General features: G+C 38.2%; 1 protein-coding gene across 2 annotated transcripts in view; it reads right to left on the reverse strand.

Moving 5' to 3' along the window:
- RBM25 (RNA binding motif protein 25) overlaps positions 1-13723 on the reverse strand; it is a 65000-nt gene continuing 51277 nt past the window's right edge. For both annotated transcript variants that reach the window (XM_073242160.1, XM_017676573.3), the window contains 5 exons: positions 13292-13616; positions 12648-12922; positions 12219-12317; positions 11139-11186; positions 1-2370 (listed from right to left, as the gene is read on the reverse strand). In XM_073242160.1, coding sequence (XP_073098261.1) covers positions 2278-2370; positions 11139-11186; positions 12219-12317; positions 12648-12922; positions 13292-13616 — 840 coding nt within the window. In that variant the 3' untranslated portion in view covers positions 1-2277. The remainder of the gene's footprint in view (positions 2371-11138; positions 11187-12218; positions 12318-12647; positions 12923-13291; positions 13617-13723) is intronic.

Consider the following 13723-nt stretch of genomic DNA (forward strand, 5'->3'; position numbering starts at 1 on the left):
AAACAGGTCAGAAAGCTCAAGCCATTTATTAGAAATGTTCCCATATACTATCCCCAACACTAGAATATGCCAATTATACACGTCCAATTAACATGCAAATCTGAAAAAAACAAACTCTGAAAACCTTTAAGTTTGGTGGCAAAATCTGACTTGAACTAACATTAAGCTATTAACTCAGTGACTATGATCATTCTCAGTCTGCTGCAGAAATGTTAATGAATTTGGAGTCCTGACACAAATCTCACTGGATGTGTATGCCCCAAGGGTTCCAGATAAAGGCCCTTTAAGATAAACAGAGTGAGAGCACTTGGAGAGAGACCAGAGTAAGGGAAATTAAATCCATCTGAATAAATTTCCTTGATAATATTAAATAAAAACAATCTCATATAATGCCTTAGAAGCAATAATAAAGGCAAGATAGAGAGGCATAATAAACTGGTCAAGGTGTTAGGCTTTGAGTCAATCTGAGAAAAGGTAGTAAATGAAATCTGTAAAAGTCAAGGAACATATTTCTGAAATTTTCCCTTGAGAAATGAGAATTTGAGAACTGAAAATATTAAAACTAAAAGAGGTGTATCTCCATAGGTGTACAGATTAATCCAAAATATGGCAAATGGCCTCTTTGATCTTCAGTTACTAATACTTACAAACATCAAGTTCATCAAAAATTTAGCCCATCTTTTCAAGTCAAGTTTCCAGTATGCACTGCACAATTATATGCCATTTATTTATTAACAAGACTCTGAAAGAATGAGTCCCCAAGATCAAATATATACATTTTTAATATCTGAAGTTAATTTACATAATGGAACCATGTCATAGCCCAATGTTAAGAACAGTGTTTTCAAATGTTCTCTTAAGATGTAATTTTTAAAAAATCTAGTAACTCAAGCTCAGTTATACTTTTTTAACACTCCCCACCCCAACCTTTATTTTTCTTTTAAATTAAATATTCAGACATGGGAATGGTTGCACCTAATTTGTGTTAAGAACTGTTTAAAACTTACTACATTTTCAGATAATTTTGCTCCCTGGTGAAGCTCTGACCTACAATGAAGAAAAGCTCCATGTATATCTCTAGGAAGATCATCAATATATTTTTTAGACTTTAATGAGCAGAGGTAAACAGGTGTGTGGATATGTACACACAAGATATAAAATCTTTACAAAAAATAAGTGAAAACACAAATTGTGGTAACTGCTTTAAATGACTTACTTTATCCTCAAATATAGGATGTAAACTTTGCAGACTGGCATGCTAAATTTCTATTAAATTTGTCACACTTTCCTAGTCTGTAAAATTACTTAAATTTTGCCTTTCATTTTTAAAAAGGATTTTTTTCACTTATGCTTTTCAGATTGTTTTTTAAACAAAGGGGTACACCAAAATAAACTAAGTATCAGTTAGTGCAAAAATGCATTAAATAAAGCTCTCCAGAATCTAAGGATCTGCTTCATTTCCGGACAATGCAATTAGAGGTGAAAGTCACTAGGATTCACTCACACTCTAAAAGAGAGGCTTAAGCAGACAGATCAACAGGAAAAAGCCATTCTGTTCAACAGACTGCTGCTTGCCACAAGAGAGTATACCACCCACTGGGAGACTAATAATCAATTATACCAGACAACTGGGTTGACACAATACCATGTTTCCCTTACAATTCTATTCTTCAACTAGGAAATGTTTAAGGGAGCCCTCCAAAGCAAAGTAGGGAAAATTAAGACTCTTACACATACATTCACACAAACACATTCATACAAAGACACAGTAGGAAGGGATTGTCTCCTAATTTTTGCAATCTAATTTTAAGTTCCATGCCTTTAGGAGGGGTTGTCATTTCTGATCAAGAGGGGAAAGGGTAAGGGTGTGATTGGTATTCTTTCAATTAAAATTGTTCATGTTGGTTCCTGTACAGTATAGATCAATATTAAGTGCAATTCTGCAAAAGAATTGGGGAGTCATTTTAATATTTACAAGAAACAAATCAGCAGAACAAGATTATATCAGATAGGCTGTGTACAGTAGCTGCGGCTTATAAAACATACCAGTATTTTGTACCTGGTGAGTATAAAGAGAACCAAGGTAGGATTCAGATGTCTTTACAACCAAGGGAGTACACAGGGCATCAACAAATTAGAGGACAAAAAAATTCACATTTTCTACATTAAAAAAAAATTACAGATCCTCACAAATGTCTTTGAAGACAAAGAAAAATCCAAAGTCCTTTAAAGGGTGGGAAAGAAGAAATCTGAAATGGAACTGTAAATGTAAAATGTTTACTTCACAAGACCAATTTTCTTCGCTTCTGTTTCATATATCAATAACCTCCACATTTTGACTATAAAAACTTCTGCTTCTTCATCAAGTACCTAAAAAAGAAAAAGAAGAAACAGTACCATTTGTTAAGATAAGCAATGATCAGCATCTCCAAACAGTCGCAGCTGGTACTAAAACAAGGCTTTTATCTACCAAAAACATGTACTTTCAATAAATGACTTGAAGGAAATCTGGCGTGTGAGGAATGTATTGAGCAGTACATGTAAATTACCAAAAGAAGAGCATTTGGCAAAATTTCAGAAATTACTAAATACTGACACCACTATACTTTTCTGACTCAACTTATATTCTCCCTGTTACTTTTATTAACATTACAAATACTATACATTTATACATGTCTTAAAAAATGATTCCCGAGGAGGAGCCAAGATGGTGGCGTGAGTAGGGCAGCGGAAATCTCATCCCAAAATCACATATATTTTTGAAAATACATCAAATACAACTATTCCTAAAAGAGAGACCAGAAGATACAGTACAACAGCCAGGGTACATCTACATTGGCCTCACGAAGGGGCTAAGATACAAGCTGCAGCCTGGCAGGACCTGAGCGCTCCACCCACCCCAGCTCCCCCGCGAGACGAGAGGAGTTGGAGAGGGGAGAGTGGAAGCCAAGGGCTGCTAAATACCCAGCCCTAGTCATCCGCACTGGGAGCACAGACACACATTCAGTGGTGTTCTGGATATTAGGGAAATGGAACAATAAAATCTGCAAGCAGGTCCCCGCAGGTGGTACCCCAAACCGAGTGCTTTTTTAAAGTCTTAAAGGCACAGGGGCCTCAGACCTGGACAGAAGCGTCCCAGCACACTCAGCCCAGCAGCTGGGAAACCTGGGGAATTTCAGGCGCCCGAGCACCTGGGAGGCAACACAGCTTGGAAGCCGCTCACAGCAATAAACAGCCTCCCATCTATTCCCCTACAGCACGGCCCCACCATAGCAGGGGTGCAGCATGAGCAGCTGCGCCCACAACAACGGCCTAGAGCCTTGTACACAGGCACCCGGGCCAGACTCAGAGGCCAGGCAGGCATGCACAGACAGAGAAAGCTGGGACAGGGCGCGAAGGGTCGCCAATCCCGCAGGAGAGCACACCCAGTGCACCTGCCTCTCTCCGCAGGGCTCTGGGCTACCTAGATGGCTGCCCTGCCCACGGCAGCTCAAGAAATAAAACTGGAAGCTGCTCCAAGTAGGGGAAGGCGACCACCAAGCAGGAAGGGATTTTGTTCTCCCAGCTAACACACGCGCCAACTGCCCACGACTAACTCTATAGCCATGAAAAGGCAGAAGAATCTGATACAGACAAGAATAACCCAGACAACCCCTGAGAGGGAGCCTGAGGAGATAGATTTAACCAATCTTCCTGGAAAAGAATTCAAAATAAAGGTCATAACCATGCTGATGGAGCTGTAGACAAAAATGCAAGAGCTAACGGATAAAGTTGGGAGGGAGAATACAGAAATAAAACAATCTCTGGAAGGACTTAAAAGCAGAATGCACGAGGTGCAAGAGACCATTAATGGAATAGAAATCAGAGAACAGGAACGCAGAGAAGGTGACGCAGAGAGAGATAAAAGGACCACCAGGAATGAAAGAATATTAAGAGAACTGTGTGACCAATCAAAATGGAACAATATTTGCATTATAGGGTTACCAGAAGAAGAAGAGAGAGAAAAAGGGATAGAAAGTATATTTGAAGAAATAATTGCTGAAAACATCCCCAAACTGGGGGAGGAAATAGCCTCTCAGACCACACAAGCACACAGAACTCCCAACAGAAGTGACCCAAGGAGGACAACACCAAGACACATAATAATTAAAATGACAAAGATCAAAGACAAGGACAGAGTATTAAAGGCAGCCAGAGAGAGAAAAAAGGTCACCTACAAAGGAAAACCCAACAGGCTACTATCATCATACTTCTCAACAGAAACCTTATAGACCAGAAGAGAATGGCACGAAATATTTAATGCAATGAAACAGAAGGGCGTTGAACCAAGAATACTGTATCCAGCACAATTATCATTTAAATATGAAGGAGGGATTAAACAATTCATAGGCAAGCAGAAGTTGAGGGAATTTGCCTCCCACAAACCACCTCTACAAGATATTTTAAAAGGATTGCTCTAGATGGAAGCACTCCTAAGGCAAAAAAGATGTCATCAGAGAAAATAAAATCACAGCAAAGAAAGCAGACTAACCAAATACTAACTAAAGGCAAAAAATAAAATCAGCTACTCACAAAAGCAGTCAAAGGAAACACAAAGAGCACAGAATAAAACACCTAACATATAAAGAATGGAGGAGGAGGAATAAGGGAGAGAAATAAAGAACCATCAGACTGTGTTTATAATACCTTACTAAGTGAGTTAAGTTAGGCAGTTAGATAGTAAAGAAGCTACCCTTGAACCTTTGGTAACAACAAATCTAAACCTGCAATGGCAGTAAGTACGTATCTTTCAAAAATCACCCTAAATGTAAATGCAACGAATGCCGCAATCAAAGGACAGAGTAACAGAATGGATAAAAAAGCAAGATGCATCTATATGCTGCTCACAAGAGACTCACCTCAAACCCGAAGACACACACAGAATAAAAAAAGTCAAGGGATGGAAAAAGATATTTCATGCAAACAACAGGGAGAAAAAAGCAGGTGTTGCAGTACTAGTATCAGACAAAATAGATTTTAAAACAGAGAAAGTAACGAGATAAAGAAGGACATTACATATTGATAAAGGGGTCAGTCCAACAAGAGGATATAACCATTATAAATATATATGCACCCAATGCAGGAGCACCAACATCTGTGAAACAAGTACTAACAGAATTAAACAAGGAAATACAATGCAATGCATTCATTTCAGGAGACTTCAACACACCACTCACTCCAAAGGGCAGATCCACTAGGCAAAAAATAAGTAAGGACACAGAGGCACTGAACAACACACTAGAACAGATGGACCCAATAGACATCTACAGAACTCTACACCCAAAAGTAGCAGCATACACATTCTTCTCAAGTGCACATGGAACATTCTCCAGAATAGACCACATACTAGGCCACAAAAAGAGCCTCAGTAAATTCAAAAACATTGAAATTCTACCAACCAACTTCTCAGACCACAGAGGTATAAAATTAGAAATAAATTGTACAAAGAAAGCAAAAAGGCTCACAAACACATGGAGGCTTAACAACATGCACCTAAATAATCTATGGATCAATAACCAAATCAAAATAGAGATCAAGCAATATATGGAAACAAATGACAACAGTACAAAGTCCCAACTGTGGGACTTTCGCTGTGGGATGCAGCGAAAGTAGTTCTAAGAGGAAAGTATGTACAAATCCAGGCATATTTAAAGAAGAAAGAAGAATCCCAAATGAATACTTTAAAGTGACAATTATGGAAACTGGAAAAAGAAGAACAAATGAGGCATAAAGTCAGCAGAAGAAGGGACATAATAAAGATCAGAGAAGAAATTAATAAAATTGAGATCAATAAAATAGAAAATATTAACGAAACCAAGAGCTGGTTCTTTGAGAAAATAAAAACAAAATAGATAAGCCTCTAGCCAGACTTATAAAAAGAAAAAGAGAATCTACACACATCAACAGAATCAGGAATGAGAAAGGAAAAATCTCGACAGACCCCACAGAAATACAAAGAATTATTAGAGAATACTACAAAAAAATATATGCTAACAAGCCGGAAAACCTAGAAGAAATGGACAACTTCCTAGAAAAATACAACCTTCCAAGACTGACTCAGAAAGAAACAGAAAATCTAAACAGACCAATTAGCAGCAAAGAAATTGAAACAGTAATCAAAAAACTACCCAAGAGAAAACTCCCGGCCCAGATGGATTTACCACAGAATTTTATCACACATACAGAGAAGACATAATACTCATTCTCCTTAAAGTTTTCCAAAAAATAGAAGAGGGTATACTTCCAGACTCATTCGATGAAGCCAGCATACCCCCAATAGCAAAACCAGGCAAAGACCCCACCAAAAAGGAAAATTACAGACCAATATCCCTGATGAACATAGATGCAAAAATACTTAACAAAATATTAGCAAACCGAATTCAAAAGTACATCAAGAGGATCATACACCATTATCCAGTGGGATTCGTCCCAGGGATGCTAGGATGGTACAACATTAAAAAATCCATCAACATCATCCACCACATAAACAAAAAGAAGGACAAAAATCACACAATCATTTCCATAGATGCTGAAAAAGCATTCGACAAAATTCAACATCCATTCATGATAATGACTCTTAGCAAAATGGGTATAGAGGGCAAGTACCTCAACATAATAAAGGCCATATATGAAAAACAGACAGCCAACATCATACCGAACGAGAAGCTGAAAGCATTTCCTCTAAGATCGAGAACAAGACAGGGATGCCCACTCTCCCCACTGTTATTTAACAGAGTACTAGAGGTCCTAGCCATGGCAATCAGACAACACAAAGAAATACAAGACATCCAGATCAGTAAAGAAGAAATCAAACTGTCACCATTTGCAGATGACATGATATTGTACATAAAAAACCCTAAAGACTCCACTCCAAAACTACTAGAACTGATATCGGAATACAGCAAAGTTGCAGGATACAAAATTAACACACAGAAATCTGTGCCTTTCCTATACACTAACAATGAACTAATAGAAAGAGAAACCAGGAAAACAATTCCATTCACAACTGCATCCAAAATAATAAAATACCTAGGAATAAACCTAACCAAGGAAGTGAAAGACCTATACCCTGAAAACTACAAGACATTCTTAAGAGAAATTAAAGAGGACACTAACAAATGGAAACTCATCCCATGCTCTTGGCTAGGAAAATTAGTATCGTCAAAATGGCAATCCTACCCAAAGCAATATACAGATTTAATGCAATTCCTATCAAATTACCAACAGCACTCTTCAACGAACTGGAATAAATAGTTCAAAAATTCATATGAGACCAGCAAAGACCCCAAATAGCCAAAGCAATCTTGAGAAAGAAGAATAAAGTGGGGGGGATCCCGCTCCCCAACTTCAAGCTCTACTACAAAGCCACAGTAATCATGAAAATTTGGTACTGGCACCAGAACTGAGCCACAGACCAGTGGAACAGAACAGAGACTCCAGACATTAACCCAAACATATATGGTCAATTAATAGACAATAAAGGAGCCATGGACATACAATGGGGAAATGACAGTCTCTTCAACAGATGGTGCTGGCAAAACTGGACAGCTACATGTAAGAGAATGAAACTGGATCACTGTCTAACCCCATACACAAAAGTAAATTCGAAATGATCAAAGACTTGAATGTAAGCCATGAAACCATAAAAACTCTTAGGAAAAAACATAGGCAAAAATCTCCTGGACATAAACATGAGCGACTTCTTCATGACCACAACGCCCCCCAGGCAAGGGAAACAAAAGCAAAAATGAAGAAGTGGAACTATATCAAGCTGAAAAGCTTCTGTACAGCAAAGGACACCACCAATAGAACAAAAAGACTTACTACAGTATGAGAGAATACATTCATAAATGACAGATCCAATAAAGGGTTGACATCCAAACTGTATAAAGAGCTCATGCACCTCAACAAACAAAAAGCAAATAATCCAATTAGAAAATGGGCAGAGGACAAGAATGGAGTAACAGTTACCAAAAGGAAAGGGACTGGGGAGGATGGGTGGGAAGGGAGGGATAAGGGCAGTGAAAAACAGAAGGGGGCATTACGAGTAGCATGTATAATGTAGGGGAGGGCATAGGGAGGGCTGTGCAACACAGTGAAGACAAGTAGTGAATTCTACAGCATCTTACTACACCGATGGACAGTGACTATAATGGGTGTGTGGGAGGGACTTGGTGAAGGGGGGAGCCTAGTAAACATAATGTTCTTCATGTAATTGTAGATTAATGATAACAAAACAAAACAAAAAATGGGCAGAGGAGCTGAACAGATACTTCTCCAAAGAAGAAATTCAGATGGCCAAGACACATGAAAAGATGCTCCACATTGCTAATTATCAGAGAAATGCAAATTAAAGCCATAATGAGATACCACCTCCATCCAAAAGATGAAGAACAACAAATGTTGTTGAGGTTATGGAGAAAGGGGAACCCTCCTACACTGCTTGGTGGGAATGTAAATTAGTTCATCCATTGTGGAAAGCAGTATGGAGGTTCCTCAAAATGCTCAAAATAGAAATACCATTTGACCCAGGAATTCCACTTCTAGGAATTTACCCTAAGAATGCAGCAGCCTAGTTTGAAAAAAGACAGATGCACCCCTATGTTTATCGCAGCACTATTTACAATAGCCAAGAAATGGAAGCAACAATCTACCTAAGTGTCCATCAATAGATGAATGGATAAAGATGTGGTACATATACACAATGGAGTATTATTCAGCCATAAGAAGAAAACAAATCCTACCATTTGCAACAACATGGATGAAGATAGAGGGTAGTATTATGCTCAGTGAAATAAGCCAGGTGGAGAAAGACAAGTACCAAATGATTTCACTCATCTGTGGAGTGTAAGAACAAAGGAAAAACTGAAGGAACAGAACAGCAGCAGAATTACAGAACCCAAGAATAGACTAACAGTTACCAAAGGGAAAGGAACTGGGGAGGATGGGTGGGAAGGGAGGGAGAAGTGGGGGAGAAGAAAGGGGGCCTTACGTAATAGTAGCATGTATAATGTGGTGGTGGTGGGCACAAGGAGGGTTGTGCAACACAGAGAAGACAAGTAGTGATTTTATAGCATCTCACAATGCTGATGTACAGTGACTAATGGGGTATGTGGGGGGGACTTGGTGAAGGGGGGAGTCTAGTAAACATGTTACTCATGTAGTTGTAGATTAATGATACCAAAAAAAAAAAAGGAATTTAAGTGATTAAGGAGTAAAGAGCTGAACTAATTATACTCCAAATATCAGAATACTGCTACAGATCAAAATGTATTCACACGGACACATGATATCTCACGGACAGTGGCTACAACTCTCCAAGGCCAAAAACTACAATACTGATTTCTAAACAAATTCTTTAACTCATGCCTAACTATGAAATCCTCTTTTTACCCAAAGGATAGCCTTAAGAGGCTGGAGGGTGAGGGATGCTCAGAGTCTATTCCCAAGGATTGGGATCTATTCACCCATCTCCTTTTATTGGAGGCTCCGGCACTATGCAGTCAAACTTCAGTGATGTTTCATCAGGATTTCTAAACAGCAGCAGCCAGCAGGCTGGCTGGCAAGAGAGAAACCTGGCTTTAAACATCATATAATGCCTGGACATAAATATAGCAACCTCAGAGCTCCCTTTGGATAGGAGCCCCACTGTGCCCCTCCCTGACAACTCTGGATGCAGCTCACAGTGCTAGTTCTCTCAGTCATCTGTCATCTTATTATCATGCTTGCTGTTTCTTCTTCCTCCAACACATCTTCCACTGCTGCCTTCCCACTGTGCCCTATGGACCAGACCCCTATCCATTCTGTACTAACCATTCTCAACTTCTTTGGTCTTTTCCATCTCCTTGCCTTAAATGAAAACCTAGTATGTCACATAAAGACCCGGACACTCTTGTAGCCCTAATGGAATTTCTAACTTTCAAAGCTTCCGTCTTCACAGGTGAGGGGAAACTGCTGTATCTTCAGTTTCTATCTTGCAAACACCATGTCAAAGTAGGTTCAAAAGATCTCACTACACTACCCTACCCTCTCAGTCCAAAAGCAGCTGTTTAGCAAACACCCAATCTTTCAACCACATTAAATGAGCACTCTTGCATCTGTTTCCTGTATTTCTCCCCAGGTCTCCACAGGCAGGAATTTCAGTTACTATGTGTATGACCCAGGCTTAAAGTTCATTGACAATCTAAACAATGACAACAACTCTGCCCCAGACACTCTCCCATTGCCATATTTTGCACCTTGCCATCATCTGAACTCATCTGCCACTTGTACTTCTAAACATTCTACTCTATGACTATAACCTCTCTTTCCAGTTATTGCATTCCAACACACATCCCACAATATCACTGGAATGACTAGTCCTTGGTTCATTCAAACCACCAGTTCTATTCTGATGTTATTTCCTTCTCTTCATGACTTGGAGCTCACACCCCATTCAACCACTAGTCTTTACCATCAATTTTTCTTTTCTCACAAAATCACAATGTTAGAAAAATGCAGCCATACTTTGTATCCAAATCAAATGCAACTGGAGATTTGGTATTTAACTACTGCCAACCCAAGAGACCCCAAGCCAAGTGACAAAACAATTATACAATCCTCAAGTTTCATTTTAGATGGTAATTCCTGTGATATTTTTCCTAACTGCTCTCAATACCATCAAATGCTCTATCTCCTCTGTCCCATCTTTTTTACATGTTCCCATTACAGCAAATATACTATAGAATTGATATTGGTATACCTGTCTCCTAGTTAGTTCTTTAAGGGAAGGTATCCCACTTTATGCTTCTAGAATGTTGCTCTACCAAAGAAACACTTAAGAAATTGTCTAAATGAATGAACAGATTCATGATTTGTATTTCTACATACAAATACCAAAGGCAGGGGATAGGTAGAGACTGGAAAAAAGAAAACCCTAACTTTAGTGTTGCCTAATGATACCTTGCTGTGGGTACCTTTAACCTTCTTTGATTGCAATTTCAAATTTTACTTCAGGCCTATAAAAAGAAAGATTCTGGAACAAACATTTGTAGAAAATCAAAATAAGAAGTTAGTTTTGTTCACACAGAAATTAATTAACAGATGAATTTCTAACTTACCATGGCAACATCATCTAAAATGCTCTGAGGTGAACTATGAGCCATAACCTAAAAGAAAAAAATAACTGTTATTTTGAAAACAAACAAAAAAATCAATATACACAAGAAATTTTAAAGTACCCTCAGACTAGCATGGGAATTTCTTGTGGCTGAAGAACCTTTCTACAAATTTCTTAGTTCTCAGAATTTCTCTTCAATGGAAGTTTGAGTTCATACTCTGGGATGCTAATCACTACAGTATATATCTTCTAATTCAAACTCAGATTGATTTTTAAGTTTTAATGCTATAACAATTAAAAGTGGAGAGGGCAGCCTAATTTGCTATTCTTAATGTTAAAAGATCCATACTGTACTAGTGGGAAAAAAGCATTTCCTTAAAATGCAATCAGTTATTCCTTTACAGAAATACGGTGCTTTGCTATAATAACTATCTTATTAGAGGTAAGACTTTGCTTTCAGGAGACAACGAAAGAAGGTGGTGTACCTAAGTGATTAATTAAGATCACAAGTTTAAGAGGCTCAGCTCAGCTACTTATTATATCACCATGGTCAAAACACAATCAATCCCTAAGCCTCAATTTCTTCATGTATAAAATAGGGATGAGTGAGTTAAGACTGTCAGTAAGTTTAAAGAAATATAAGTTCTAAAAAATGCTTAACATAGTAACTGCTAAGAGCGAAGCCTCGCACATAGTAATCAATCAGGGAACCCTATTATTCTATGGTGGAAACTATTTTGTTTCTCTTCCAAAGGATGGATCAAAATTGATAAGATATGCTATTGGCTATTGCCAGAAAACCTCAACTGTACTTCAGCAGCATTCTAACCATTAAGACGAGGAGGTGGCAAGGCATTCTTGGGGCAGGGGGACAACAAAAGTGGCAACCGTGACCCTCTGAAATGAAAGCCCACAGTGTGGAGCTCTGAAATAGGTTGGAGGGCTCATTTAAGTAACCATGAATTTCTTAATGGAACTAAACAATGATGGACTTGGCTCTGTGGGATTCTTTATTTTATGAAGTATCTAGTATTTTAAAGTATAAAACAAATGTTGGGCATGAAAGAAAGAAAAGACTAACCTTAGAACAAACAAAATCAACTAATGTAGCTTCTTCTTCACCTATGTATTCTATGATTTTCTTATTAATCCATGGTCTAATTCGTCGTTCCATCAACATCTGCAAAATAAAGCATGTTACTAAATTAAAAAGAGCTTGTTATTGCATTCATTAAAAAGCCTTTAACCACATGATTTTTCTTAAGACTGAACTGCAGTAATATCATTCACAAGTTGAACTAAGGTATTTATCAAACTAAAATTTTCTTTGTAGTTTGTGAAGACTTTAAGCACCACCAAGAGTTTCCTTAATAATTTACTGAACTCCTTGGCCATGTCAAGATTCCAGGCACATTACCATCCCTACTTGTCATTAACAGAATCACCTGTGTTAGTATGTTACATTCAAAAGCACTTCCAATAAAATGATGCAATACAATTTGCTACTCACAGAATCCACAATAGACCAATCCAGTGGATAAGCAAAGAGCTCAGGTTTGGCTGTAGGGATTTTCTCAATCAGACTCTTTATGTGTTTACGTTTTTCTTCAGTGTTTACAGTGCCCTTGGCAGCATTTTTATCATCTTCACCATAATCCAAGGGAACCAGTTTCCGTTTTCGGGGTACATCATCACTGTCTTCGTCCTCAAATTTGTTAAAGACGCTATCTACAGGAAGTTTCTTTCTCTTCACAGAATTAGGTTGACCAGGACTATTGGAAGCACCTATAGTAAAAATACTGCATTAGCATGATGATTAATTTTCAAATCATGTATTTTATAACCCACCATCCCTCAAAAGCAGTGCAAAATATACTTTCACAAATCTTAAGAGAAGGATCCCAACTGTAAAAAATAACTCACCACTCATAAGTGCTAGAAAATTTAACTTTTTTCACTTCTCAGAACTCGAGGCAGCTGCAGATATAGGAGCACTAGTAGAACTATGAAAACAATCATGAGCTAGAGAGGCATTTTTGAATATTCTTCTATCTACCTACCTATCAGCACAAATTAATTTTTTCCTTTAGGAAAAATTTAGGTATTTGCAAGGGGGAAAAACTGTAGGAAAGAAGGAAGAAAATGCTAACGTACCCAGTTTAAGACTTAGTCCTATTTTTGGCCTATGCTCCTCAGGTTGTTGTTGATCTGGTGAATTTTCATGAGGAATAATAATACCACAGGGAGACTCATCCCCAGGAGTATTGGGAGTTGCATTGCCACTGGCAGAGGAAACAGATGGGGCAGAACTAATGGGCCGCAAAGTTGGCTTGAGACAGGGCTTTTGTTCTGGCTCTTCCTCCTCTTCCATGGGTTCTTCTCGTTTTTCTTCCTTTTCTTGCTTTTCTTCCTCCTCTTCTTCTGATTCTGGTTCTTGCTTTATTTGTGGTTGTCTGCGCCTCTCTGCCTCTTGTTCCATCTAAAGAAAAAAAAATCCAAAAACAATCTAATTAATTTAGACCACAACTATGCTCTATTCAACTGGATTTTTGTTTTACATATCTTTCATAAAATTTCTATTTCTTT

Source organism: Manis javanica, chromosome 8, assembly GCF_040802235.1.
Source record: "Manis javanica isolate MJ-LG chromosome 8, MJ_LKY, whole genome shotgun sequence".
Classification (NCBI taxonomy): Eukaryota; Metazoa; Chordata; class Mammalia; order Pholidota; family Manidae; genus Manis; species Manis javanica.